Source organism: Ooceraea biroi, chromosome 4, assembly GCF_003672135.1.
Source record: "Ooceraea biroi isolate clonal line C1 chromosome 4, Obir_v5.4, whole genome shotgun sequence".
NCBI lineage: Eukaryota > Metazoa > Arthropoda > Insecta > Hymenoptera > Formicidae > Ooceraea > Ooceraea biroi.
The window spans coordinates 1,426,867-1,454,333 of record NC_039509.1 but is presented as its reverse complement, the minus strand read 5'-3'; the positions used below and the strand labels follow the sequence as shown (position 1 = coordinate 1,454,333).

Genomic DNA, 27,467 nt, shown 5'->3' with positions numbered 1-27,467 from the left:
GTGTTATATAAAGGAGGAAATTAGTACTCATCATAAGCTAGGCGTAATTATAATAATTTAATGTCAAACTTTTAAGCAAACTAGAAAGAATTTCTTGCATTATTAATAATCAAATTTGCTAATAACAATAATATTTCCTCGAAATAGTCATAAAATAATGAACTAATCTATCAAGATAGAAAGAGCTTTCCAATTAATCGAAAGTCATCTATGAGCAGTAAAGAAGAACAGAATTAAGCGAGTTTTTCGCAGAATTCTGACGGCGAGCAAGAGAACAAAGGAAATTTCTCAACTCTAATTCGGTCTTTGAGCAAACCTCGCGGTGCTCGCGCTCATGATCTATACTCAACGGCGACCCGGAATGAACTGGTTTGTTCTTCAAGGTGTATGTGTGCATCACGGCCGACTGCTGTCCGAGCGAAGTCGAACGAAGTACGACGAAGAAACGCGAGGACCGTAAGCACGTGTTCCTGGATCATTCACACTCGACGTGCGTCGAGGAAACGCGGAGGTTTTCAACCTTTGCTCGCAGATATCTTTCACGATTGATTCGCATTATTCGAATAACGGATGTAGCGAGTGGCTCCCGCGCACGTTTATATTGCCTTATCAAATAAAACGAGATCATGAGGATTATTTCAAAAGGATGCACCGTAGACACGCTGACCGGAATCGAAGTCTCTATCGAAATCGCCAATTTGCATCGGAAAACAAATATCACTAAAAATAATACTTAATGATTCAGTAAATTAGCTTCGCAAGAAAAACTTGTCATATCGTGCGGTTAACCGCGGAGATACGCTACACTTCCTGCAATCTGCGCCTTGGCGTTTTGCAAAAGAGCGTGATTGTAAATATGAATTAATTAAAATAAAATAAATTAAATTCTTCTAAGTGCAAGCTACTTTAAATCAGATTTACAGATTTGAGTAAACGGATTGTCTATGTGTCTTGATGACGTTACATGGTAATTCCAAACTGATCATTGCATCATACTTTTTTGACAGAAATCACAGTTGCTTATCAAAGCAACAGCGAACTCACATTTCCGGTTAAACAAAACGAAGGTCAGGATGGAACAACATGAGTACCATGCTATCCATTCTTTTACTACCTATAAAGCTGTGTCATGAGTGAATGTGCCAACCACATTCCTATGGTAAATGTTTTAAAAATAGCGCTCGCTGCGAGAATAGTAGTGGATTATGTCCTTATATAGATCCAAATCGTTTTATGCAAAGTGCAAATTTAAAAGCGTTAAACGCAATAATATTTTATGCCTAAACAATCGATCAAATCCTCGCGTAGGAAGTATCGGGTAAAGGACAAGAATAACTAAATCGCTAAAGGCACTTCCGGAGATAGATAAAATGCGATATTCGCTACCTAGCAGTCAATCGAGAACATTGTACGTACCGTGCGAGAAACCTTCGATTTCTTCCGTTGCGTCCTTAGCCTTGACTCGATACACACATACACACACGCCCGCACGCAATTAGGATGCGTGAGTGCAATGGAAATGAACTCTCTTCTCGTAGCACAGTTCGATTAAATTCTAATTGAATTAAGTGGAAATAAAGTCCACGCTTCTGATCACGATCATTTACGCACAACTCGTTGCGGTTCCGGAATTATTTGTTATCTTGCATCGAACACAAGAAGCTCCCAAAACTTCACTTGCAGCCTCTGCGACTCGAGGTTAAATGCACTTTGTTGCAAAAAGTCTTTTAGCCACGAAATCCGACACACAATATTATTTTAACAAGAGATTTTATGATTTAGCGAAAATTTGTTGCAGTTTCGGATATTCGTGCACGATAACGGCGGTGTCAGCGAGAGCACGATGAAACGCGTATGAAATTCAACTCGATGATACCGCGCTATATTGCAACGACGCGGACGTACACGTATTGCGAGGGGGATGTCGACAATTCGACGTTCGGTTGCAGACTGACGCTCTGGAACGTCAATCGACTGCCTTATAATCGTCGGCGACACTCATCGTCAACGGCAATTACCATGCGATCGCGAATGATTCTCGCCGTTTCGATTACCGCCTACCGCCGACGAAGCCGATCTTTGACGCGCAGCTTCACCACGAAACCTGTCTGTTAATACGTTAATTATGTGTAGTATATACCTGGTTTGCCTAATGAGAGAAGAAATAGATTAGCCACGAGGCTCTATTGGCGATCGAACTGTAATCGCGCTGCTATAATTAACGCGTGAGTTCAGACGACTTTATGTCGCAGCAATTGTCGACCTTCATATTCAATCGAGCTGCTATCGCGACTAGGAAAACCCTATATCGCGAAGTTAGACGAGATATCTAATCGTTTATACGCGATAAGGAGCTACTGTTTAAGAGAGAGAGAGAGAGTAACTTATAAAAGTAGATTAGTTTATTCCCATTGTAATTAATCGCTCATTTTGTTTTTCATTTATAATTTCACTCACAGAATGAGCCTGCCATGGACTATGGTGTCATTCGTTATCCATTAAATGATGTTCGTACAATGACAAAGAAAGGTTGAGAGCATACGCGTGGCTGTCGAACGTTAAATGAACGAATCTGATATTTATATCTATAATTATACAATACACATATTTAAGAAAAAAATGCATATAATCAAGAAGAAATCTGTTCATCGACAGATTTCTACGATATGCATGTCGCACAACACGTGACCGCGTCATGAATGCCTTGTATACACGCACGTGATATAACTATACATATCACGGATTCATTATATGTTCGTCGATTGTAAAAACAAAAACAGCTGTAATAGATTAAAATCGATCTGATAATAAGCGTAAGCTTTTTCATGAATACAAAAAAGTAACATTTAAAGTAGTAATTTTAATAAATTAAGAGTAACCGTGCAGTTGTGTGTAACAACTTTTAATATTTTATATCTGTAAGAAATTACTTGAAAAGTTTTTGATAACGATGAAAACGAGTAATCAATTTCCAATAATTAACATCAGATTCCTAGATAACCAACTTTTATAAATGTTGTACTTCCCAGATATTAATAAAATTATCAATAGTTCACTTTTATAAATATTGTACTTCCCAGATATTAATAAAATTGTCAATAATTCATCGTTTGCGATTATTCATTTCAATGTGCTTTCCCGCCGATTATCTGCTTCGACGTATTTTTTTTAACGTATTCTTGATGACTCAAAAAGTTTACCGGTGGAAACAACATCATCTAACGAGTTCCGAGAAACGTGCAATGTATTAGATATAAAATATCATGGGTGTGTTTCGAATTGCCATTCGGATTGCCATCGGAAACTTTTCCTCTCGCAAATGCCTCGCGATTAAACGGTCGGGTCAACAAGAATGGAGAATTACTCGCCTCTCCTTCGAGTGCGTTGACATAAGACGCTCTATCAGCGCTCGACGAGTGCACGCGTGTACACGCGTGTGTTCCCCCTCGTACATGAACTCGCTAATTGTGATTAGCTCGAGACGATCAATTACACGTCTCAATCGCAGACTATAAGAGAGCCGATATCTCAATTTTTTCACGTATAATCTCTTGAACGACTGTTTGAAAACATACACATGTATAATTTCATGTTAATAATAATCTTTTAATCTTTTAATCTATCTTAATTATGTTTTATGTAACAGTTTTTCATAGAACGAGTTATGTGTTCAATTTACCTAATGAAATTTTCTATCGACTATTCGAAATCTTATCACGTGCCTTTATGTCATCGAGAAAAAAAAACTTGCGAGAATGGCTAATGCATAACTACGCAGAAACGACGACAAATGATGCAGCAAAAATAGCGCTTGATAAAAATCGATCCATTTACCTGGATCTAACGAGGTGATACCGATCGAGCTTCTCGCTGATGAGCTCGCGACGATGACGTTTCTGGTGGAACTGATGACCCTGATTGGTGCGCTGCCCGCTGCAACTCAGGCAACGGCGAGCTCCTTGCCAAACAACCAGCATCACTGCAAAAAAACAGGTGTCGATTAATTAATTGGTGCCAAATTTGCGGGAAGCAGGCTCTGAGCCTTAAATCAAGCATGAGCACTGCATGTCGCGTGACTCACATCTGACGATCTGACAATGCGCAACTGTATACCGCTGATAAGAAACGTTTCGCTCGAAGATACACGTGCGAGTACGAATACGAGACGAGAGAAGAAAAACAACTGCGCTCTGTTTCGACACGTTCTATTTTTTCCCTCGTTATTGCTGACAGTTTACGTTACCTGCGAGAAAACTCGAAGCCAACGGTAATGTGTCCACTCGATCTTACAGCGTCGATCGGGTGGATTATGCAGTGGTCAGTATATTCCGAACGCGACGGATTGACGTTACGGCACGCACGTATACGAACTTGACCTTTGGCCCAAGTATTTACGCCACGCACGCGATTTGCAAATCCGCATCGAGAAGTGATCTCCGATACACGTGAGTCAACGTCTCGTCACGAGACGTCTTATCTGCGAAACTTGGCGTTATAGGATCAACAGTCATTATCAATCGAGTGTCAACGAACGTAATCTTGCTGAATATGTATGTGTAATTTGCACGCGCGCGATCTCAAAGAAAATACAAAATTATAAAACGAGAAAAATATAGGATGCTTAGATATAGAAATAAAACAAACTGCAATTATGTTTTATTTTCCCATTTTCTTCTAATTTTACTTCAAAAATTAATTAAAATCTCGCTCTCATTTTCTCATTATTTGTATCAAATATCATTATTTTTAGTTAATAGAATAAACAATATACATAATTAATAAAGAGGAGCACTTAATATCTAACCTCTAAAATATTCCTAGACGTATTATATCGAATTTGTTAGCTCTGAGATTGATTTGACCATGACGATTATTATGAGAAGTTTGGTTCTACCTCCGGCCGTACTCGAGGGTCGTTAAAAAAGCCTTGTGTTGGTCTGCTTCTATCAAGATTGACATTGAGATTTGCTGTCAAGTCACAAGAATCAATTTTGTATTGTCCCTCGCGAGTTAGCTACTCCGCGAGAAGTGAGCCGCGAGAGTGTCTTCCGCGACAAATTTCACACCGTTATAATTGCCTCTTTAACCTATTCTTTCAAATTCGCACCACTTTTTAAAATTACAAATACAATATAAAATACATTTTATGTTAAACATTATATTTATAATAATAGACTCACTCAAATATGTCACGCACGTGCGGTATTTTTTCCTTTGTTGGGAAATCATAGAACTGAATATTTGCATCTTCCGAATATGACATTTATTTATTTCGGACATGATATCGATTTATTTCGATGTTTAAAAAATGCAACGTTAACCTAGAAGCGCGTGCGCGAATCGCGGTTTCTTGGCGATCTTACGTCCCGCGAAAATTCAGGAACGCGACAGGATTCTTTCATGTTAATGTGACATCGTTGACACGAATATATATACATGTATATCATAATGCGGCTGCCGCTGCGCTCTATCGATCACCCAGTGAAGATTGGTCAGTGCAAGCTAGATTAGCGACGTTTCACGTTTCGTATTACCGGCTCGTGTTCTCATAACAGCATCAAAAGCCGTTTCAATCTCTATATATCATGATCTCTTTTCCCTTTTTCTCGCGTTTTACATGGAAGCAAGTGCAAGAGAGCGCGATTAAAACTCGAGGAACTTGCTCTAGAGGCTCGACATGAAACTCTAATGGACGCCATTTATAATCACTTTCTTCTCGAACAACATTCATCTTGAAAATTTCGTGTGTCGATCTCATGTCACAAAGAAGCCTCCAATTATTGATAGAGCGCAGAATCGGCTTTGTCACTTAAAACTTATATGAAATAGAACCTACACTTACGTTTATCGCAATTATTATAAAAAGACTTGAGAAAGTGCGGAAAATGTGCAGAGTGAGCTCTGCGGTACTTGCAAAGGATCCGCTGCAACTTCAGACCGACGATCTCGAGCGTACGATAATTCAAACCTGTACACGTGCCCGCGCGCTTCGATTAGTCAGGCGATCGCGCACGTGCATGCATCAATCTCGCATCGTCGCTCACTCTCTTTCTCCCTCTTTGGCTCTCCTTTTTACTTAAAACCGCGCTGTTCTTACGTGTTCACGAATACGTACCTCGAAAACGTCGAGCTCACGCTATGGCGTCCCGAATGTGCCTCACGTATCGTTCCCTCTTTGCAGAGGGATCGCGATCGAAGAGACGAGCACACAGATTCCGCGGAACGCTATCGTACTCGCGTTATCGATTCGCCGTAGCGACCCGTTTCGTGCGAACGACAGGCACGCGCGAGCAACCAAGACGACGCGACCCGACGGCCGAAAGACTGATGATCGGAGACAAATCGACGAACGCGGGCACGGGCAAAGTTGCGTATCTCTTGTGCGCTTCTACCGGATACGCGGGTATCGCGAAAATGGACGCGGCGGCGGAATGCACGATGACGGGTGCCACGCACTCGGGTCGCACGCTCGGAGCGAGATGCAGCGGCGAACAATCTACCTCACACAGTAGACGGTTGCACACTGCCGGCGCCGCGGCGCCGCGATGCCGCGCAAATACGAAGTCGCGTCCGCTGCGGTGAGAAGCCACTCGCAGCGAAGCCTCCGCGGTGCAGGGAACGTCGGAGTATTCTTCGATTCCCGGAGTCGAATTTTCGATTTTGTAAAAAATACTTACTTATTCTTGTATTGTGCAGCGAGGAATGATACTGAGTCTTTGTCACACAACTTGATCGATCCTTGTTTTCTTGATTCTATACTGAGAATGCATTGTGCGCATGTAAATGCGTGGCTCTCGTTGGATGATTTGAAAGCATGCTTCAAAACGATTTCAAACGTAATTGGCTAGTCGCGAATATGGAATTTACCTCCTCAGAAGATTCGTCGCGGTGTGAACAATGATGTTTTGAAGAAAATGTTGGAGAGCGTAATAATCGATAAATAAAATCATTACAAGATATTATTATGATTTTTCACCTATGTATTATCTATTACATAAGAGAGAAGGAATAAAAATGCAAGAACACACATGAATGAATCCAACATTTTATTCAGTGATAATGCGAATACGATGAAAAATTGTTCGGCTGTTTTACGATGTAACGTACATTATGAGAGAGGAAGAGAAAGAGAGGGAGAGAGAGAGATTGGTTTAATGCACCTCAAATATCTCTTTAAATGCTTTTTTCAACAATATTCTTTGCGTAAATTACTAAGGACACGAGTTTGCATAATTCTAAGAGGCTGTATGTATATATATATATATATTGTGAGAAATTCTGCATTGAATAATAAGTGCTGGTCTTGTGCGGACTGCAGTTGCATTCTCGTTGACAAAAATTCCTTCAAAAAAATATATTTATTTTACTATTCACAAACGTAAGTATATTCTCGTCAACATGAAAATAGATCAATGATGAAAAAGTTGGGCGTGCATTAAAAAAACCATTCAAAAATCTCTCGTAGAACTACTTACACTTCGTTAAATCGAGGAGCTATCTTACAGTACGTGTGTTTGTACACGGACATACTATTGTACATGTAAAAATTCTTATACATCCCCGAGCGATGAGTAAGGAGCGTGTATCATGAAAATAAACGTCATCTTCATCCCTGATATTCAATCTTGTCAGTTTAGAGTTTAATAATCGTATTCGCGGCATCGAACATTAAAAAGTCTACGATCGTTTATCGTCTCTAATTTTAATGAACACATTCGAAATATACTGATTATTCGCGACAGGAGTCTTATTAATTTATCACGCACGCAAATTACGCACTAATTTCGTCGTATTGGAAATTCCGTTTTTTACAATCCAGCGTACAATGTATCGTGGAAGTCTACAATGCCATCGTATCGCGCCAAATGTCGTCGTTAGGTCTGATGAAGGCGTACAATGGGGAAAGAAATGAAATAAATATGCGGACGAATAGTGACGCACGATTCGAATCAACAAGATGAATGCTCTGTAAAAAAATATATATATATGTATATATGATGTAACTATATATATGTATACGTGTATGTCACTTTGTATAATCTTGCAAGACATGTGTACTGTACATACAATACAATCATTAACTTGACTAAGAAATTGCACTAATGTATATAAGTATATAAATTTCTTACAAAACTTTATATAAGACGAAGTAATGTTACTTTTAAAATAACAAAAATAAATGGTACTTAAACAGCGGGTAGTCAAAGCACGTAACTTGTGAATAATATTTAGAAATACTTATGGGCAAGCATTTCTAAGCATTTTGTAAGTTCTTACATCGAAAAGTAGAGAAATATAGCATATGTACTATTTATCAGTGCTGTCATTAAAATGTAAATTGTTGCGTCAAAATTTAAACGATGCATTAACATTGAATGCTGCAAGCTTCTTGACATAATGGTTTGTCTTATCTCAGTAACTTATAAATTGTACAGTGCCATTAACAATAAATATACTATATTCATAATACATTATGTGTGTGTGTGTGTGTGTCTGTGTGCAACTTATACTAATAATAAACTGCGCAACTAAAAATTCTAATAATTAAGATTATTGGAATTTGAAGTGAATTTTTATCTTCCGACATAAATTAGACACCAAGACGCTCGCAATTTCAACTCATAAACTTATATACTAAAGAATTATCTGTAAAACGAAACCTTGTAAAATCGACTTTAACAAAGACATACATGATTATCTTCACAAAATTTTTGGTAAGCGTAAGCAATTTAATTTCAGGGTCTAATCTTAACGTACACGTACAAGTTATTAAGTAGAAAACACCTTCTCCCACAAGATCTTCTATTTCTTTGTACAAAGTTGTCCTTCCCTCGAAAAAGTCAACAACTTTGAAAGTCTAAGTTACGAAATCGAAGCAATTTGTAACCGCAAATTCTCTTTAACTACCGGGCTACAATCTTCCAAATGTCTCATGCTTTTATGTATCTCGCACTTTGTATCATTTAGGAAACAGGTACAATGTATTAGGTAACTGAATTTCCTGTGCGATACAACAATCGATAAGAGATTTTTTTACACTATCACGCTTGTTACCTCCGCAATAACGATCAGAAAGTACGCCTCATCGTATTTATAAATTACATACAAAATGTTTCTCGGCTGGCAGATATATTTATTATTATTATTATTATTTTAACTCTCTTATAACAGTTATATAGAAAACTAAATCAGTAGCCTACAGCCTCTCTGTGATGTGTAAACTAAGCGAGTTGCTACAAGAAAGTTATAAGAATAAATGAAGTGCTACACGTGACATCGAACAAACGCACAGAGAATGGACGGTGGAGTATTTCTTTCTATTCATCCGAAGGAATATCTACTTCCTTCTCAGTAAATTATCTAAATTTGTTCAATCAACTACTAGTGATAAGTTAAATCGCAATCTTATATTGAGATATAAGAAAGAGTTGTGTATCTCTATATAAACTGTAGGTTGATATAGTTTTCCCTTCGCCCAGATCGTTGTTAACTGAAATATTACATCGAGTCGTCACATAAAGCATCGGTAAGCCATTATTACAATATAAATATCACCTTAAATATCGAGATATCAAAAGTCGTTAAATATTCACCTAAAATTAGACGATGTAGTAATAAATATAAGTATCTCTTAGAAAACGATCGCCGATCTTTACAAATAGCTTCTCCTCTTGAGATAAATACGTCACCTTAGTGAAGAATTTGTTGTATTTACATAGCAATGTACAACTATTACACGTGTTTTTTTTTACACACGAGTCAAAAATGACACGGTGTTTTCTCTCCTTTTCTATCTCCTATCAATCGTTATCTAGTGCATCATCTTATGAAGTTTCAGAATTTTTCCTAATCGTTGCTTTGCCGTTTTCATCCCCTTCTTCGGTTTGCGTTCTGCAAATGTATGAATGTTCGGACTTTCATTTTCTCCATAAATGTCAATTTACAGATTATATCATTTCTATTCATCACTGTATTATAAATGTAAAAAAGAAAATATGTATACAAATGTATACAAATGTAGACAAAAAGACTGATACTCTACCAACGGGAACTGGTGCTGCAAGTTTCGCTTTGACATCCCTAAGTCTGTTAGGGCTTGTCAGTATCGATCCAAATCCAGGGGATGATTTTATGACATTTTCAGCAACTGCAGTGGACGATGCAGTACCAGCTGCAGTGACTGCAGATTCCTTCTGCTTCTTTTTGTTATACGTCCGTTTATTGGTACCCTATTGCACGTATGAGACGTAATCATTAGCTTTCCTGATTTTTAATAACTTCATAAAAGTGGAAGTGATCGATAAGTACGGGAAGAAAGACATACAAAATGAGTCGCTAAGGACAGAACAGAACAGAAACACATTTCGGTGTTCTGCTTCTGATAATCTATCTCACAGATTAATAGTGACAACAAGCTGCAACTGATGGTCGCTACATGTGTGCAATAAAAAGAAGTAAAAAAGATCCATATTACAGTAGTAACAATAGTAAAGGAAAAGAGAACACATTCACAAGTTACACATTGCGAACTACGGCCAAGGACACAACTCGTTACAAGATATGTACAGAAGCTGCAGAATAATAATACAGCACTACAGAACTTTATGCTGTAAGGATCGAAATATGCCTACCAATTTCTTCTTGGTAATCTTGTCCATGTCGTTATCCAGGTATTCATCCTGTATAAAATGTATGCAAGAAACACGGAATTTAAGGAAAGCTATGAATGACGAGTTCATTTATTAAATAAGAAAAACAAAATGATGGAAAAGACAAATGATAGAGAACCTGTATCTGAGATCTATAACTTTGCATAGATAACTCTGGGAATACGCTAATTATTTATACATCGATTAGTTTCGATATATTTAGCGATTCCACAGCCTAACATATCGTTTATACGTACATATACAAGATATACATATGTGACTATATGCACAAGAAACCAGAACAATAACAAACAATAAAACTGAATAATAAAATAATATTCTACTTACCGATTGTTTCGCTCGTTTCGCCGCAGCCGCTTCCAGACCCTTTTCCACGGACGTTTTCTTCACGCCTTCCCGCGCCGGTCGATTTGTCTTTGGTAAAAGAGGGCCTACTCTGGCTTTCGGGTTCCACGCTTCGTCGATCTGACTCTTTGCTTTAGGTTTGAAGATATAATCTTCGTCGTCAGAGGCGTCCAAGGCAGGGTAAACTGCACACGGGAATAGCGTATAAAGTTCAAGAAAATGCAAATGTGTAAAACTTTTAATAAATCAGTATCGCAATGAAAGCTATTGATATTGAATATCTTTTTATTATACGTACTAAAGTCATCATCTTGATGAACCTTGTCGATATTTTCTATCAACTGATCATCGTCATCATCATTGTTGTTACCCTGCTGACTCTTAGTAGACTTTGACGATTTCGAAGGATTACTCGTTGTCGAGTAACATTGCTCGCTGAACGAGAGCATCCCGGCGATCGCCTCCCGCGTGGACGGTGACGCCCTGTCAGAACTGATCGTTTTCAATTTATAAATACTAAGACACCAAGAAATTAAATTCATTCCTTCGTACGACTAAAAGCTAGGGAGCTTTTAATGGACATTCCATTATGAATGAATCGAGATCTTCCGCATGCTCGAAAGAAGAAGACACATGTTAGATCTACGTTCACAATATATAAACTCTCTAGGCATTAAACTTAATTATACAAAATAATAATAAGTTTACTCAAGTTGTATTCAGACATTTACCAAAGTTGTTTAATAATCTGTGCTAGAACTAATTAATTCTAGCACAGATTAAGAATGCTTCTTTGAAATGTGACAACGTTACAGAATCTTAAGAAACATGTACAGCAACCACAATTTTACTGAGTATCTATCAACTTACCCAGTGGGAGGCGGCATGGGTTGACTGTACTGCGGAATCGTAGTCGACGACCTGGAATCAACGTTTATGCTGCAATCTGTGCGGTGCAATAATGACAAATAATTTTCTATATAAATTTATTACATACGTGACGTCTATCCTTTGCGTGCCGTTGCCGAGCGTGTACGCCGATGCCTTCAACAATTCCTCGATGCCGTTTTTAGGTGCATTGTTTGACACATTGACGTTACCGTCGTAATCCCGCTTGAAACGCTTCTGCGCGTTCGATCTCGGTGTCCGTTTCCGCTTCTGCGACTCGTCTATCACGAGACCGTACTCGCTCTCGTTACTGCCGTCGTGAAAATCGTACACGGACGACGTCTGATTCCACGACAGTGATTCCTTCGTCGTCCCGTGGGTATGACCGGTCGTGACGTTACTACCGTAGACGCTTATATTATCGTTTGTACTTCTGACAACTTCGTTGTTACCAAGCTTAAATCTAATCACAGTCGGGCTCTGTTTCCCCGGTTTGGATAATTGTCGTTTATTGCTATTGGCGGGTTTCTCCGTCGCGGTCGTCTTAACGTCGGGATACGTGACAGGTTTCGGCAACGTGAGCTTCAACGGCGGTCTCGGCAACGGCTTCTCGATCGCAGAGGGTTCCACTTTATTCGTTTCCTTCAAAGTCGCTTTGAAGGCGTTATCAGCTAGTTTATCGGCGTAATCGAAATCGACAAAGTCCTTGTTCAGCGGCTTCTTTCGCTTTCGTTTACTCTCGCGTTCCGGTTTCGGTGGGTTTAGGGATATTAAGTACCGTTCCGCGTGTCGTATTTCTTTACTCACATCCTTTAATAATTTTTGGCTGTTTATCGTGTTCGGTATCTGGCCACGGCTAACCATGCTATACTGAAATTATGTATCGGTTTTTAGTCAGTCTCTTGTGAGACTTTGTCTTCTAATAAAAATTGAATATACGAAATGATGATTTTTAACTTACGTCCTTGTCTGTATTCCATTGCTTGAGAATTCCGAGCAATGCCTTTACGCCTTGTAAAAAATACGGCGGGCACTTTTTCCCTTCATTGTTCAGTTCTTTCAGTTCCTTGAGCAGTTTCTTCGCGGCGAACCAATTAATTGTCTCGAATCCAGGATATTGAAACTTTGCTGGTGTCTTCATCTTCCTCTCCAATTCGTATATTCTGCAAAACAACGCGATTTCCGTGCAAAACGAATAATCAATATTTTAAATCGATCGGCGTCTAAATAAAATTCCCTCTACTCACTGTATCTGCATCGGAATGTTAAGACTGTGCACAAAGTTTCCACCAAAAACTAAGGAATCCGTCGGCGTGAGCACAGCGTGTATCCATCCCGTGGGGATCATCATTGTCTGGCCTTGCTTGAGCACGCACTTGTAACACGCGTCAGCTTGATCCCCGAAGAACGTTTCGCTCTGCGTCGAGCTGCACATCCAATGCTGGTACAGCTGCAGATTCGCCGGCGTTGGCTTGATGAGATAGAACACTTTTTCGCCGCGCAACACGTGGTACCACACCGACGTGCCGCCGAAGTCGATGTGAAAATCCGTGAAACTGTCCTTGACCCCAATCAGGCAATACTTTTGCACTTCGGGTCGCTTTATATCACTGTCCTCGGGCCAGTCGCGTGGCCACACCGAATTAACCCAATCAAGTTTGCGCGCAATATGCGGTGCCTCGACCATTGGTGAAAGACTGCAATTGTTTCATTCATCAATTTAAACGCTTTAGGGAAAATATCTAGAGAGCCATATAAGGCAACGCAAGGAATATCGGTATACCCAGTGTTAGTAAATTCGAGACTTATGACATTAAGTACCCTTGTTCGGGAGGGACAGTTGTAATATTCTATAAAGTCTCTTAATTTCATACGTATGTTACTCTGTCTGGTAACATCGATTACATCCATGTCCCGATCACCACCTGAAGGTAGCAATAATCAATTATGTGAATTTGAAACGACATGACATTATCCATTCAGTCGCAAGACCTTTACGCTGTTCATTTACCTATATGAGTCTCAACATCATAGACGCTAAAGCTTGACGGTGGCACGGTCATGTCAAGTCCTTCTTTCCCATCAATAATGATGGGGTTTTCAAAACCATTTGTCTGTAAATACTGAAGAGTTAACTGTTGCCCCCTTACATGCTTCACAATTTCGTCGGCTTTGGGAAAGTGTCTAGACTTTAGCTCTCTTATAAATACTGGGGTTCCAGTTTGAACAGGCTTTGTGTCGGCATCACGCTCGGTATAATCATGCCTGTGCCAATTCATCCTAACTTTCACTATAAAAAAACAAATATTATTAATTATTGATAATCTTATTCATCAAAACTGTATCTAAAATGTTTTACGACATAATAAGCTTACTGAGTGAAGGGCCACACATGGCTTCACATTGTGGACAGTGATACTTGTCAAGATCCACAGTCATGTATTCTTTCAAATTTACACATCTAAAAAGACAGGTTAATGACATAAAACATTGTTACGTTTACAACACAGCTGTCATGATTGTAACACGATTGTAATACACAGAATCCACAATACGTAAGTTTACAATAAAAATTATAGTATATATGTATATAAACATAAGCACTCTAAACACAGTAATTCAACAATTGCTTCAAATACTCTCGTTAGAGCATACACTTGCACTAAATAACGTGAAAAAACCGCGACGAATGGACGACGAGTAACGCTTGATGCAGGTTAGGTCACTATCAACAAAACATTGTTTGCGACATGATATCGGCGAATTCATGCCACACTTTGCGTTCATATGGAACACAAATGCGCGAACGTCCTTTCGAATATAATTTGATGAGAAAAATCGTCAAAATTCCGACAAAATCGCGAAAAATCAGTGTCGCAATCGTCGAAGCTTGTTGCGTCGCCAACACCGAGTTTCACGTGCCTCGCGTTTTAATGAATTCGCAAACGCTTACCCGCCATGGTACCACTCCTTGCACACGTCACATTGTATCATAAATTGTTCGGGATCGTATGAGCGACCACACAAGCAGTACGTAACTGGCAACTCCATTTTTAGTGGTTATTAATATTGAATATACAACTCCCGTAGCACGGTTCGTCAACAATGAATGGGTGGTATCATGACGGAAGCAAAGTGTTACCACAATATAACTGCAGTGCAGCCAACAGACTCAAAACTTCGAAAAATGTCCCACACTAGATTGGTCTGCGCAGGTCATTTTGTTAGACGCCGCAATCAGATTCGATAATTCAATATTGTTTATTTATGCAGCTAATTTTTGATATTTTTTAATAATTTCAGATTTAATTTTTGGTGTGTATTTAAATTATTTTAAAAACACTGGGCCTGCATTTATTATTAAAAATGGGTCCCTAAAGGAACTTGTAAAGTCCCAGAATGCAACCTTGAAGATGATTTCCTGTCTTCACACCGTGTGACGGTAAAGCGCATATTATAAAGTTTACTATCTAATGAAAAATCACTAATGCCAAATATACTGTACGAAATTTTCCATTGAAATCACAACGAAAGCATATATTCCGCACTTCTGCTGAGCACGAGGTTAAATTATTAACACATGTTACAAATCTGTAGACAATAACAAGTAAATAAAAGTAGATAAAAACTTTTATTCTTGTATTAATCAATGAAAACTAAACACACGGAACGATTAAAGGAAAAGAGGACTAAATTAAAATCAGGGAAAATTAAAAAGTAAGTGAAAGAATTTATCGAATTAATAAATAGTATTTTATTTAAAATTATTTTAAAATAATTATTGAAAGCTCACGCATAGTTCTTGATGTACAAATTGCCGTGTGCAGTGCAACCTGTTAAAATTTACTGTTGGATATTGTTCTTTATTTAAATTTCAGAAAATTAAAAATGGAGCAACATTCGATCTCCAAGGATAAAAATAAATTCACTTATGGAAATAGTACTATTAAGTCAGTTGATAATATGGATATTGAGGATGCAGGGAGTATTCCAAGTGAGTCATTGTGTTTTCCCAAGGAAAAGCCAGTTACAGGATCTAATTCTAAATGCAAAAAGAAACAGTTAGGCAATGAGAAAGGTGTTCATGACTCATCTGATCATCATCGTAAGGAATACCAAGTTTTTATTCATTTCACTTATCACATTAATTTATTTATATGCAGATAAATTACTTGCTTGTGTTATCAGATCTAAGCAATGTCTTCCCTATACGTGCAATTAAAGTTACGATTATTTGTCTTTTAGATATTACGAATAATTCCATGGAATGCAATTCTAAGCAATGTACAGATAGAATCGTAGATGACGATTGGAAGTTGATCAACTCTGAGAAACTCGGAGAAACGGAAATTGACACAGATGATTGGCTTCAGCTGGGCCCAAAGGAAAAGACAAATGTAGGTGCACCAGTGGTCATTGATGTGATCTCAGACGGTGTCACTTCTCTAAACCTCCCGGAAACGTTTGAACAAACACAAAGCACGAGATCGAGTAAGAATACTTTTTATACTAATGACACTTTTGCATTAAATGCATTATCCAAAGAGAGCAGTGCGTGCATTACTGTTGCCAAGTCGATAAAACCCAACCAAAGCACTTCGCAAATCAGACATCGAAAGCAAGCATTATCCGTGTCAGCGAGTACTGCCAAGTCGATAGAACCTGAACAAAGCAGGCAAATCAGGCATCAAAAGCAGCCGTCACATGTGTCACGGAGTGCTGAAATGTCACCAAATAGATCAGTAAATCGTAGTCACGTGACAAAACTGCGCAACAGTCCTCAGTGGGAAAACGTTGATCAGGCCAATGCACAGCAGCACATAGCTACTCGCAAACCGCAGGTCTATTGCATAAGAAACATAGTCATCGTTATAATGGAGAGCAAGAGCAGGCTCTGCTTCACCGGCAAGCTATTGGTGAAGGTATTATTCGGCGCTGTGGAGATTTATGGGACCATGCTGGACAGATCGACGGGCGCGAGAGAAGTGTACTCTCCGAGAGGATACAGCAATGTCAGCATCGAGACCGGCCAGACGTCTGCAGAGGATAGCATTGAAGCCGTGTGGGCGGCGCTCGCTCCGAAAGGCATCACTCGGGATTCCGAGAGCAAACTGCAGATGGATATCGACAACGTCCAACCAGGCACGGCTGTCCTGGTGCTGCAGAATTTCGAGAACGGTTTGACGCGCTTCTTGAATGCGTACGTCCCGAGCTTCCGACTGTTCCCGAACGTAAATAATCCTTGCTATTACTCCTGGATGGATCCCAAGCGAGCGGAAATAGTGTTACAGGCCAACCTGCACCTCGGGCAACATGACGATCCTAACTATAGGAGACTGATCGCCGATCCGTGCATCACTGTGGATATTGCGGAGAAAATGATAAGTGACTGGCGTGCGAACAAGTGGTCCTGCACGCTGATCGCCGGCGGCAAGGGCGTCGGCAAGTCGACCAGTGTGCGGTATTTAGTCAATAGCCTGTTACGCACATCCGGGAAGGTAGTGCTGGTAGACGTGGACCCAGGTCAGGCGGAGTGCACGCCGGCAGGCTGCCTCTCGTGCAGCTTGATCGAGGAGCCGTTGTTGGGACCAAATTTCACGCACCTGAGGACGCCGGCTTACCAGCTGTTCCTCGACGACGTTAATGTCGCCCGATGCGTCACGCGATACCTGGAGGGCGTGAAGATGCTGGTTGAGAGGTTGCAGAACTGTCCCAGCCTGTCTTGTTTCCCTGTCGTGGTGAACACGATGGGCTTCACAGCGAACCTCGGTTGGGACATCGCAATGTTCACGATCAAGCTAATCAGGCCGACGATCATCCTGCAGATTATGTCGAGTAGATCGAAAAATTATCAAGACTACCTTAGCGCGGAAGTTGTAAATAAGCAGGTAACGTGCAACTTCTTTCTTTCATAGTAGATGTCCTTGTTTAATCATCATTACTAAAAGGATAATTTAATAGAAGTGCACTTGGATGTGCTGCGACGAGACTTTCATCGACTGGGACAAGCCATGCGAGCACGAATTGTGCATATTTAGGTCTCATGTGAGATCGCACAAGGACGAATGGAACATGGAACCGTATCAGCAGCGAGAACTCGTCATGATCTCGTATCTCAGCGGCATAGTATGCAATAATGATAACGATGATTCCCTGTAAGTTTCTGTCACTTTTCGCAATTTTGCTAGCTTTTATGGTAGTTGATCTTTAACGTTCGTTGTTTTTAGACAATACAACGCGCAGCTGCCGTTCAATATTAACAAGGCGGTCCCGTACACGTTAGTATTTCATATATTAGTACACAAGTGTGAAGTAATGATGGACATCTGAATATTTATCCTGGTATATCCGTAGGGCGCCTTTTTCTTCTCTCTGCATTATTCCTCAACGATTATTTGGAGTGCCGGCGTCACACGTTCTGAACGTCGTAAACGGCAATATTGTCGCGCTGTGCGGTGTAGATTTAACGGAAGAGTCTTCGCAGGAGTCTGAGAATACCTGCGGTCTCCGAGTGCTGACGCAGAGATCGCCCTTGTGTACGTGCTACGGATTTGGTAAGAATATTGTTTTACAAATATTTTTAACAGGCGTGGTTATTTTTATTAGACGTGTCTACTAAATATTTCTTCTTCTTCAATGAATCTAACTGGATAAAATTTTTTAGCGAGCATTTCACGTGCATTTTATACCATTTATGTAATTTGTGCAGGAATTATTCGGGGCATCGATACAGAACGGCAGGAAGTGTTCATAAATACCCCGTTGCCGATATCGATCATGCAGCATATTAACTGCTTAGCGGGCTGCATTCCCATCCCTTCAGTCCTGTTACAACTAAACCAAGGTGCGCCTTACGTCGGTGAAAACGCAAGCTTACCAACGAGCCGCGAGGTCCGCAGAGGAGGTTTCCGAATGAAATATCACAGGAAACCGAATAATAATCCCAATAAAACTACCATGTAAATATACTTTGCAAACTGCGCACTTGTACATGTCTTATAAACTTTGTCAACTTTCTCTTACACGGAACGAAAACATGTATGAATATGTACCATACTCGCAAATATATTTTGTATCTGAATCATGTGTAAAATAAATAAGCCAACATCGATGTATCGAGTAACGGATTACACCATTTAATGTAAAAATATACAAGTATGTTATTATGTATAATGAGGCAGGAACATCGAACAGGGATGTACATATAAAGAATAAATTTCTTTAATAGATATATATAAATGCCAAAATATGTAAATCTTTGTCAGAGGTAAATAGGGAACAAAACTTATTTCTACTTATATTTATAAGTAACGTTTCACAAAGTTTATTTCTTTAGAATCGGAATTTCGCTAGAAAGATAAAATGTCGCTAAAACTGTTTACCACGAGATTTACGGGGATAGTGTGTCAATCGGATCAGCTCGTCTCGTTCTCATTGCACTTAAAATAGGAGCATAAAGGTTGCAATATGGCAGTAAGTGTCTGTACACTCCAAGACCTGCCGATCAACTTTTGTCGGTTTGTGGCCGACAAATTTCTCACATCCGTGTAATGTCGCGGAAAACCAAAGACCTCCTCAAGCTCTGTGATCCATAACGTGTCGCATTCACCCCTCATCATAATTGGCTTCAGTTCTGCTCTGCTTCCTGGAATAAAACCCAAACAAAATTCTTGCGAGCTTTTTCCACGAGATAAAAAAAATAACTAATAAAGGAATTTTTGTGAAACGTACCTTGTCTTAGGGAATTCGTTCTGGTTGTGACCGTGCGTATTTTCTTCACTAAAGCGTAACGATTACAGTGCGGCGTCAGTATATCCTGAACGTCTTGTTGCTTTTGGAATAATGGCATGTATGGATTGAGAGGAAGATTGTGCCAGTAGAGCCTCAGTCTGTGCTGCGGTGAGAAGTCTGCCGAGTCTATAACATCAGGTTCTTGCCCCAGATGCCTGCAATTATAACGCAACAAGTTGATTTCGCGTGATCGTGAACACCACTGCCGCGAATTGCGAAGATAAGATTCCGCTTACTTGTTTATTTCTAATCGGTACTCGGTGGGCATGGAAGCGACGTTCTCGAACAGCCAGAACAAATGACGACCTTTGTTCGCCTTGTTCAACAGTTTCTTGATTCGACAATAATCGAAGAACAAAATACCCGTTCCTTTAGGATCTATGAGCGCAAATGTAAAAATTACAATCATTCGGTATCAAGTTTTGGACAAAAAAACATACATTGATCATCGATACGTACTGTGGAGACCCATTCGTGCCGGATTGACCAAACTCAGATCATTGCAGGGTGACCCACCGATTAGCAAGTCGATCGGTGCAATTTCTTGGATCTTTTCCTTCGTTATGCCTCTTACGTCTCCCAGATACGTGATACGATCGCCAAAATGAGCGGAGCTGACCATTAGAGCATCATCGTCGATCTCGCTCGCGTAATAAACTTCCACGTCGAGTCCTAATTTCAGAAGCACCAGCAAACCTGAAACCAGTATAATATGTAAACTGAGAAGCGCGTTGAAGCTTACAAAATTGATTATAGCGTTAGATGAAAAAAAGTATAATATAGTTAAAGCATGTAGAGAAAAGGATTGCAAAATCTCGTCTAAATTTTCATCTTACCGGTACTCAAACCATCGAAAAGCGACAGCACGCGTATGGGTCGCTTTTTCTTTTGGTAACTTTTGAGATCCACATTATCCGATGTGGAGTTACAGGTGCGAAACATGATGGTGACTTTGCTCTTCCAATCCGGTCGTGGCTGCAACAACATGTTCGCAGGTTGCCTAGACTCATCTCTACAGAGAAAGCATTCCCACGGGTCTTCCAATAACATGTCGTCATACGTTTTGGGACATATCAAATATTTCAAACAAGCTGTGCAGTAAACACTGGAACGAACAACACATTAGACAAATACTACATCCTGATGCAATCCAAATTGTATTTTTATTAAGCGCAAATGGACCAACCGAGGGCAATCTTCCCTGTCGCAAATAATGACCGTTCCCATGCTAGCACAAATGGTACAATAAAACTGAAAATTAAATGTGAAAAAAGCATCATCAATATGTAGACTTTTAGGTACGGTTGGATTTATCGCACTTACTAAATACTTACGCACTTGCCATCGTTCCCAAACACGAACATGCATGGCTTAAACTCGTTCTGAAATAACACAAGCAAGAGTACATGTTATAGTAGTAATGCGTAATATACGTGGCTGTGTAATACACTTGACCGCTGCTAGAAATTATATGAAATTGCGTGCGTTCTCTTATATAACGTCATACCGAGCATTCTTTACACAAAGATCCAACAAAGAACGGATGTTGCTCCATTTTACTTTTAGAAAACTTCAAACATTTCAAACATAATTTCTCCATGGTGGATTCTCCTGATATTACACTCCGCAGTGCATCTGAAATCAACATCATGCCAGGAAAAAATCGTTAAAAGGTTTTATTACGAGTTATTCATTCATAATTTACACTTGTACAATTTGACTCACCACTCTCTTTTATGTCACTCTTTCGTTCATCATCTACAGTTGGCTTCGATCTAAATTCGTTGATCTTTTTTATTATCTCGTCGGAATACTTATCATATATCTTGTTAGACTCTGAAACTTGCAATTGGTTATATGGTACGTGAATATTATTCATATTCGAAAAATATTCAATGACATTAGTTAAAGTCCAGTTATCCGTCTTGCATCCTAAACGCGAACAATAATCCTAAAAAGTCAGATTCAAATGTCGTGGAAGTTATTTGGAAATGTTTGGAAGAGAACATTCATCATACACATATACATACACATATGTATTAATAAATAAATTAATTATTTGTCAAATTACTTATTATTTTCGATTAAATAGTTTCACAATAAAAGCAATATTTTTTACCTTTGATGCTTGGAGCACACCCTCAAGGAACGATTGTTTCGATGTATTTTGTATATAGTCCTTCATTTTGTCTATTCCTTTGTGAAATTTTAAAAATTCTAGGTGACGTACCTACACAAAATATGAAAAATATTAATATATAAATATTGTACATAAACAAGGAAGTAAGAATTTCTCTTCAATTCGCGAGTGTTTAATATCAAAATGCATTACCTCTGAAACTTTATAATCCCCATACCACATGATCCATTGACAACCAAAACTTGGTTCCTTCAAGCAGCAATCGCGGTAATCAATAATCATTGCTGCAAAAATAGAAAAAAAATTCTTCATACTTGTGGGAAAGAGATTAATTTTTGCAAACAAAGAGTGCGTTTACCAGGCCACCAAGAATGTCCAGCAATTTTCGCCCACGCAATTACGCCAGGTTTTTGATGTTGCAACGGTAAACGCTCATCCTCGATCTGTTTCCAACTCGTATTTATATTTTTTAATTTATCAGCAATCTGCTTCTTCGCTGCGCTTTGCCTTGGCGGTGTTGTTTCCGGTGAACCTGGAAATTACACCACATTAACATTTCAAATACTCCGCATAAAGGTAAATGGAGACAAATATATTAAAGAATAGAAAAGAAACGTACTTCTCTGGCTTGATATAAATTTTTCCGTAACTTTGGCGTTCTTTTCCTTTAAGACATCTAGTCTTTCTTGTATATTTTTCGGATATGGGTAAAACGTCAGGTCGTCCACTGTTCTCGATTATTTCATTATTATTAAATATTCAATAACAATAATAAATGATAATTTTTTAACTTTCGTGTTGACTTACGTGTCTCCATATCAGAAATATTCCGTTGTATCCAAAAATAATAAGGCTTTGTCAGAGTACAGTCGAAATATTGGCGAAGTATCTAAAATAATTGTAACGACACATCGCACACTTTTTCGAAATAAATTTTTACGTAATTCTCATTTTCTTTAAAATTCTCGAAAATAGCAAAGAACCTGTATAGTCGCGTCAATGGCGCGTGATTGAATATTTTTACGAGGTTGGGCCAACCGATGTTCCAGGTTCCTCGAGAATGGTTGTATTTGTGTCTTTTCGTTGAGCTGAAAAAATGTCGATTACGTTTCACTGCCTTTCCAAGAAGAGGTTTCTGTTCTTGAAATGTTCTGCTAATTTACCAATGATATTTGCGATTCTCCGATCCAGTATACCCATAACTTGCCGGAAGTCGGAACCATTCCTACATGCGCTGCATCGACAATGAGAGCTACAACATCACATTTTCAATTTTGAAAATGCTTCTTAAAAAGACTTATTCGGAAGGTTACATTATTTAATACTTAAAAGAATAAATAACAAAATCGACGTTTTTATTCAAACAAAAATGTGGATTGTACAATCATATTTTTAATCGATAATTTATTAATTAACAGTACATAGAAAGACTGATAGTCACGATGTGCGAATTGTATCATTCCACATGTAAGACAACAATTATTTTTAATATACTTACCTGGCCACCATCCAGAGCAGTATCCCCACACTAACTTGCCAACATGATTCCCCTTATCCTTTTTCTGCTTTATCAAAGCCCTTGTTATTCTTTGTGGAACATATTCTTTTTTATCACTGTCATCTTCCAAGTTGTTATCTTTGCCACTTGCGTTTCTGTGGACTAGATGTGTTCTGCTACGAATTTCTGTTTTTCTCATACCTTTTTCCGTTCGGACCTAAGTTATTTCATATTATTTATTTAAATTTATTTATTTATTTATTCTGACCATGTCTGTTACTTATTTTTTATTATTATTGATTACATCAAGAAAAATATTTATAGAGTACTTTATACTTAAAATACTTGATATTATATAATATAAACAATCACGATCAATAACTTAATTTATTTAAATATTGGACAAATTCGATAAGAATATCGCTTACCTTGGTATCATCCCTTTCATCCTTGACGAGATTCTGATCGACCGATGATCTTCGGGTAACTTTATTCTTATTTCTATACGTAACTATGTCTTTCATTAAATGATTGTCATATTGATTTTCAAATTCCGTATCCTCCTTCGTGTCTTCATCTTCCGAAGACGAATTGTAAATAAAATTATCCCTGCTACGTCCCTGTTCCGTCTGCTGACTATTCAATGTTTCGTCACATTTATCCTCATATTTGTAACATGAGCTTCCCATCGTCTTGTTTTCATCGTCGGTCTTTTCGTCCTTCGACAAATCGTCGCTAATAATCTTTCGAGCCAATAACAACGCGCTATCATGCTCGTCGCTGCATCCTTCGGATAAGGAAGACCGGAATGACGAATGGATCATTCCGGCGTTGTCACCGTCTTCCGGTTTCCAGTTCTCCGTCATATTTATCTTCAGCGACGACGTTGTTGAAGACTCGAGATCGCACTCGTGGAAAGTGCTGTGGTAAGTTGTCTGCGTTCTGTCGACTAAATCACAATTGATAGATGACATCCATCTATTTAATCTCTTTTTCCTACGTTTACCGCTGTTCACTGTGAAATTTGGCGATTGAATCTTTGGCTCGACGTTTTTAGAGGATGGTCTCGACTCTTGGAATAACAGGTCCTCCACGTTATCCCGTCGATTATCGTTGTCTTCCTCATCACCGCGCATCACGGAAACATCGTCTCGATCGAGCTTCTCTTTTGAATGTTCCTGGCTTGGATCATCGACGGAGATGTCAGGAATCGCGTTGCCAGCATTTTCGGCATCCCGCGTGACTTCCGTGTCACGTATCTGCTCCTGAATGTCCCGCATGATCGCGCTGGCTGTGTTCCGCAGATTCCTCTTGCACGTGCAGGCGTTATTCGTAAGATTGCCGGAGTGTCGTCGCGTGTTACACAAGTCGCAAGGTTTACGTCCGTTTCTCGCGGTTCCGCGCGCATCCCCTTTCCTGCCGTCGGATCTGCATGCCGAGGAGTCATCCTGCGAATTTGAGTTGTAATTACTATCCGTCGCGGAGTCTTCCTTCTTCCATTCGTTGGCCCGTCTTCTTCTTCTTCTTCTTCTTCTAATGCTCCTATTCTGCAAGTTCCTGGCAGGTTTCTTGTCCATTGAAGAATGACGATTCCTCCTCTTCGATAGCACCCTATTGTCCACGGCCAAAGTTCTTTCGTTCCTACGCACATTAATCGCGCGCGGAGCGCGTTCCGAGAGTTTCGCGGACCTTCTGCCACGAGCATCGTCCACGGAAGTATCACAATCTGGCTTCGTGTCCTTCGAAGTGTCGGAATCATCCTCCCCGGTATTGTTATCTATACGCAGGACGTTCATAAAGTATTCGGGGTATTCCGACAACTCCCTCGACTCCTCTTTCTGCCGACTCGACGTGTAGGATCTGGAATATTCGGACTCGGAGTAATCGGGCTGCGTGATCTCTCTCGTCGCGTTTCTCGTCGACGTCGCGCGACGAACTTTCTCTCTGCCGGCCAATCCGTAATCCTTGGACAGCTCGCGATCCTCGTCGTCATCCTCATCATGATCGCGTGACCGAGCGTGAAGTTGCGTCGACGAAAAGTTGTCGTCTGATAATCTCTCCCAAGCATCAGTCGACACGCCGAGATTCCCCCGTTTCGGCTTACGTCGAAGCGGCGACGACGCGGATCTCTTGATCGTCGAGTCCGCCGTCGCGTCGTTGAGTTCCTCATCTACGCTGTTCCTCGGTTTCCTACGTCGTGTTATCGTCCATCTCTTTTTCCGCCTGCTTCGCTTGCGAATCGGCCTCGACGAGGGATCGGACACCGGGATGATCAAGGGCCACGTGGCATTCAACCTGTTCGTGAACTTGGACAGTCTCGTCTCGAGCACGGTCTCGTGATCGCTCGTCTCGAGATCGACAAAGCTCTCTGCGCTCCTGTCGTTACGCATAGAATCGAAGTCCAAGGTATTCACGATGGTGATGTTTTTCAGGGATGATTCTGGGAGCAGACCCAATTGCATGGCACATTCTACGGACCACACGCTCGCTATCTTTTTTGGATCTTTTGTGGATTTTTTCCTGGGCCCGCTTTTGTGTCGGTCCAAATTTTGATGTTTCTGGAACATACAAGAATGTAATGTGAAAGGAGACGCGATATTCATATGTTATGTATCAATTTATAATTGTAAAATAAAGTGATTTTAAAAATCCTCTAATTCACTTTGGCAGTTACTATACAATTGTAAAGTTATGATACTATAGTAATAATAAATATTACAGATATAATAACATATAAACGAAATTCAATAATGTTTAAATAATATTTTTATATATGCGCGTATACGCATGTGTGTGCTTACATAACACCTATTTATTATTCAAAACCATTTAATATTCGTAATTTTAATTCGTAACGATCGCGCATCGCCATTAAAATAACTTATTTGTCGAAGAGATGAATCTCATTATTAAAATTACAAATTGCGGCTCGTGATATAAATAAGAATAATTGAACGCGTGTCACGTACGAAATTCGCAAATTCATCGGCGAGCAAGGGAGGCACGGACCGTCCTCCATGTAATCCGGGGAGAGTGTTTGCTTATTTCGTAATTACGAGAGTAAAGTGTGTAAAGAAACCGTATTGGATCGCGTCGCATCTGTGAGGAGATTTCCCACGGGTAAACGTAACTCGCAACATTGACAGAGTCGTCGTCGTCGACGTCGACGTCGGCCGCGGGGATGAGCACCTCGCGGAACTTTCGCAGCTCTCGCGTCGTGTACATGAATATGTCTACGTGTATGTGTATGCAAAAATCTTGCCTCAAAGAGAAACAAATTGGGATCGTCGGGCGCTTGATTAAAATTAAACCTAAATTAATATCTCCGCCTCTTCCTCCTCCTGCCGCTACTGCCATGGACTGCGCGTTGTCGCCGCGGTAAACACGCACTTTTCATATTACCGTACCGCGTCGAAGAGTAGTCTCTCGAAAAGAGTAGCACTCCCGCTCGACGAGTACGCTCTTGATCGCAGAGTAATATCGCGCGCGGTACAAGCGTCGCGTTTACATCCCCTGCGCCCGTCCTCTTGCACGCACTCCTCGTAGCCGGAGAGTGCGTGCGCTCTCCTCTCCGTGTCTCGTAATACCCGCCGGAAGTCTACAGGGATTTGAATTAAGTATGAACTCGTAAGAAATGTAGAAGCGTCGCGAAATGAATGTCTGTCGCGAAGTCGCCGCGCTCCTTATTTGTCGACAATGCATTTTAGCGCATTAATCGCGACGACACGATAGCACGGAATAGCGCACGAGCAATTCCGTATAATCCCTCGCTGCCCTTTATTACACGGTGTTTTTATCCTTACGCGAAAACTCAAGCAACTAATTACTTGATCGTATCTTCCAATCGTAAAACAATTCTCACCTTTAAGTATTTCTTTGAAATGACGAATTGGACACGAAATTGCGAGGAAAAATTGTAAAGAGGGACGTTAATTCTGCAAGAAATCTGGGATAAAAGTTTGACGTGGAAGGTATCGAAGGTGGAAGGTAAATGCACGTGACGCATGTAATACCACGGGTATATGTCATCGAAGTCAAAATAAAAGAAGTCTTTCACGTCTTTTACGTCGATACGGACAGGAAAAGAAAAACCGAACGCTCTGCGTAAGGTATACATATAAATATTTCACTATCG

General features: G+C 39.9%; 5 protein-coding genes across 13 annotated transcripts in view; 2 read left to right on the top strand and 3 right to left on the bottom strand.

The window, feature by feature from the left end:
• LOC105285581 (trehalase) overlaps positions 1 to 6,558 on the bottom strand; it is a 41,083-nt gene extending 34,525 nt beyond the window's left edge. For 2 of the 5 annotated variants that reach the window (XM_011349851.3, XM_011349850.3), the window contains exons 1-2: positions 6,116 to 6,558; positions 3,835 to 3,979 (exon numbers count right to left, since the gene is read on the bottom strand). The gene's annotated coding sequence lies outside the window, so the exon portion shown is untranslated. The other 3 variants (XM_011349845.3, XM_020033685.2, XM_011349848.3) reach the window with 3 other exon arrangements.
• Positions 6,559 to 7,031: 473 nt separating this feature from the next.
• On the bottom strand, positions 7,032 to 15,038 carry LOC105285579 (histone lysine demethylase PHF8). 4 transcript variants are annotated; one of them, XR_895088.3, is made up of 14 exons: positions 14,857 to 15,038; positions 14,279 to 14,364; positions 13,915 to 14,193; positions 13,687 to 13,828; positions 13,151 to 13,600; positions 12,865 to 13,066; positions 12,013 to 12,773; positions 11,886 to 11,936; positions 11,314 to 11,507; positions 10,998 to 11,200; positions 10,632 to 10,679; positions 10,043 to 10,229; positions 9,594 to 9,891; positions 7,032 to 9,490 (listed from the first exon to the last, which is right to left on the bottom strand). XR_895088.3 is itself a non-coding variant. In XM_011349842.3 (13 exons), exons 1-13 carry the CDS (start codon positions 14,952 to 14,954, stop codon positions 9,812 to 9,814), a joined length of 2,781 nt encoding a protein of 926 aa, XP_011348144.2. In that variant the 5' UTR covers positions 14,955 to 15,038; the 3' UTR covers positions 7,032 to 9,811. The 4 variants fall into 4 exon arrangements, 3 of the variants coding, with proteins under 3 accessions (XP_011348144.2, XP_011348145.2, XP_011348146.2); XM_011349842.3 differs by having other exon boundaries at positions 7,032 to 9,891; XM_011349843.3 differs by having other exon boundaries at positions 7,032 to 9,891; positions 11,314 to 11,498; positions 14,857 to 15,037.
• Positions 15,039 to 15,240: 202 nt separating this feature from the next.
• Positions 15,241 to 19,136, top strand: LOC105285576 (polynucleotide 5'-hydroxyl-kinase NOL9). Of its 2 annotated transcripts, none has more exons than XM_011349839.3 (7): positions 15,241 to 15,620; positions 15,782 to 15,897; positions 16,149 to 17,791; positions 17,865 to 18,058; positions 18,131 to 18,181; positions 18,258 to 18,457; positions 18,613 to 19,136. In XM_011349839.3, exons 1-7 carry the CDS (start codon positions 15,553 to 15,555, stop codon positions 18,864 to 18,866), a joined length of 2,526 nt encoding a protein of 841 aa, XP_011348141.1. In that variant the 5' UTR covers positions 15,241 to 15,552; the 3' UTR covers positions 18,867 to 19,136. The 2 variants fall into 2 exon arrangements, with proteins under 2 accessions (XP_011348141.1, XP_011348140.1); XM_011349838.3 differs by having other exon boundaries at positions 15,246 to 15,620; positions 15,782 to 16,008.
• A 173-nt stretch (positions 19,137 to 19,309) lies between these two features.
• The window catches only part of LOC105285577, a 117,358-nt gene continuing 109,200 nt past the window's right edge, over positions 19,310 to 27,467 (bottom strand). Inside the window, 18 exon segments of the mRNA XM_011349840.3 lie at positions 19,310 to 19,548; positions 19,635 to 19,849; positions 19,931 to 20,072; positions 20,154 to 20,390; positions 20,531 to 20,799; positions 20,881 to 20,945; positions 21,029 to 21,076; positions 21,202 to 21,329; positions 21,420 to 21,645; positions 21,814 to 21,924; positions 22,027 to 22,118; positions 22,193 to 22,366; positions 22,454 to 22,561; positions 22,642 to 22,723; positions 22,818 to 22,922; positions 22,998 to 23,086; positions 23,333 to 23,549; positions 23,761 to 25,890. Of these exon segments, the coding sequence (XP_011348142.2) occupies positions 19,310 to 19,548; positions 19,635 to 19,849; positions 19,931 to 20,072; positions 20,154 to 20,390; positions 20,531 to 20,799; positions 20,881 to 20,945; positions 21,029 to 21,076; positions 21,202 to 21,329; positions 21,420 to 21,645; positions 21,814 to 21,924; positions 22,027 to 22,118; positions 22,193 to 22,366; positions 22,454 to 22,561; positions 22,642 to 22,723; positions 22,818 to 22,922; positions 22,998 to 23,086; positions 23,333 to 23,549; positions 23,761 to 25,890 (4,677 nt within the window).
• Positions 21,092 to 27,467, top strand: part of LOC105285578 (atrophin-1) — a 123,642-nt gene continuing 117,266 nt past the window's right edge. Inside the window, exon 1 of the mRNA XM_026969003.1 lies at positions 21,092 to 21,102. The gene's annotated coding sequence lies outside the window, so the exon portion shown is untranslated. The remainder of the gene's footprint in view (positions 21,103 to 27,467) is intronic.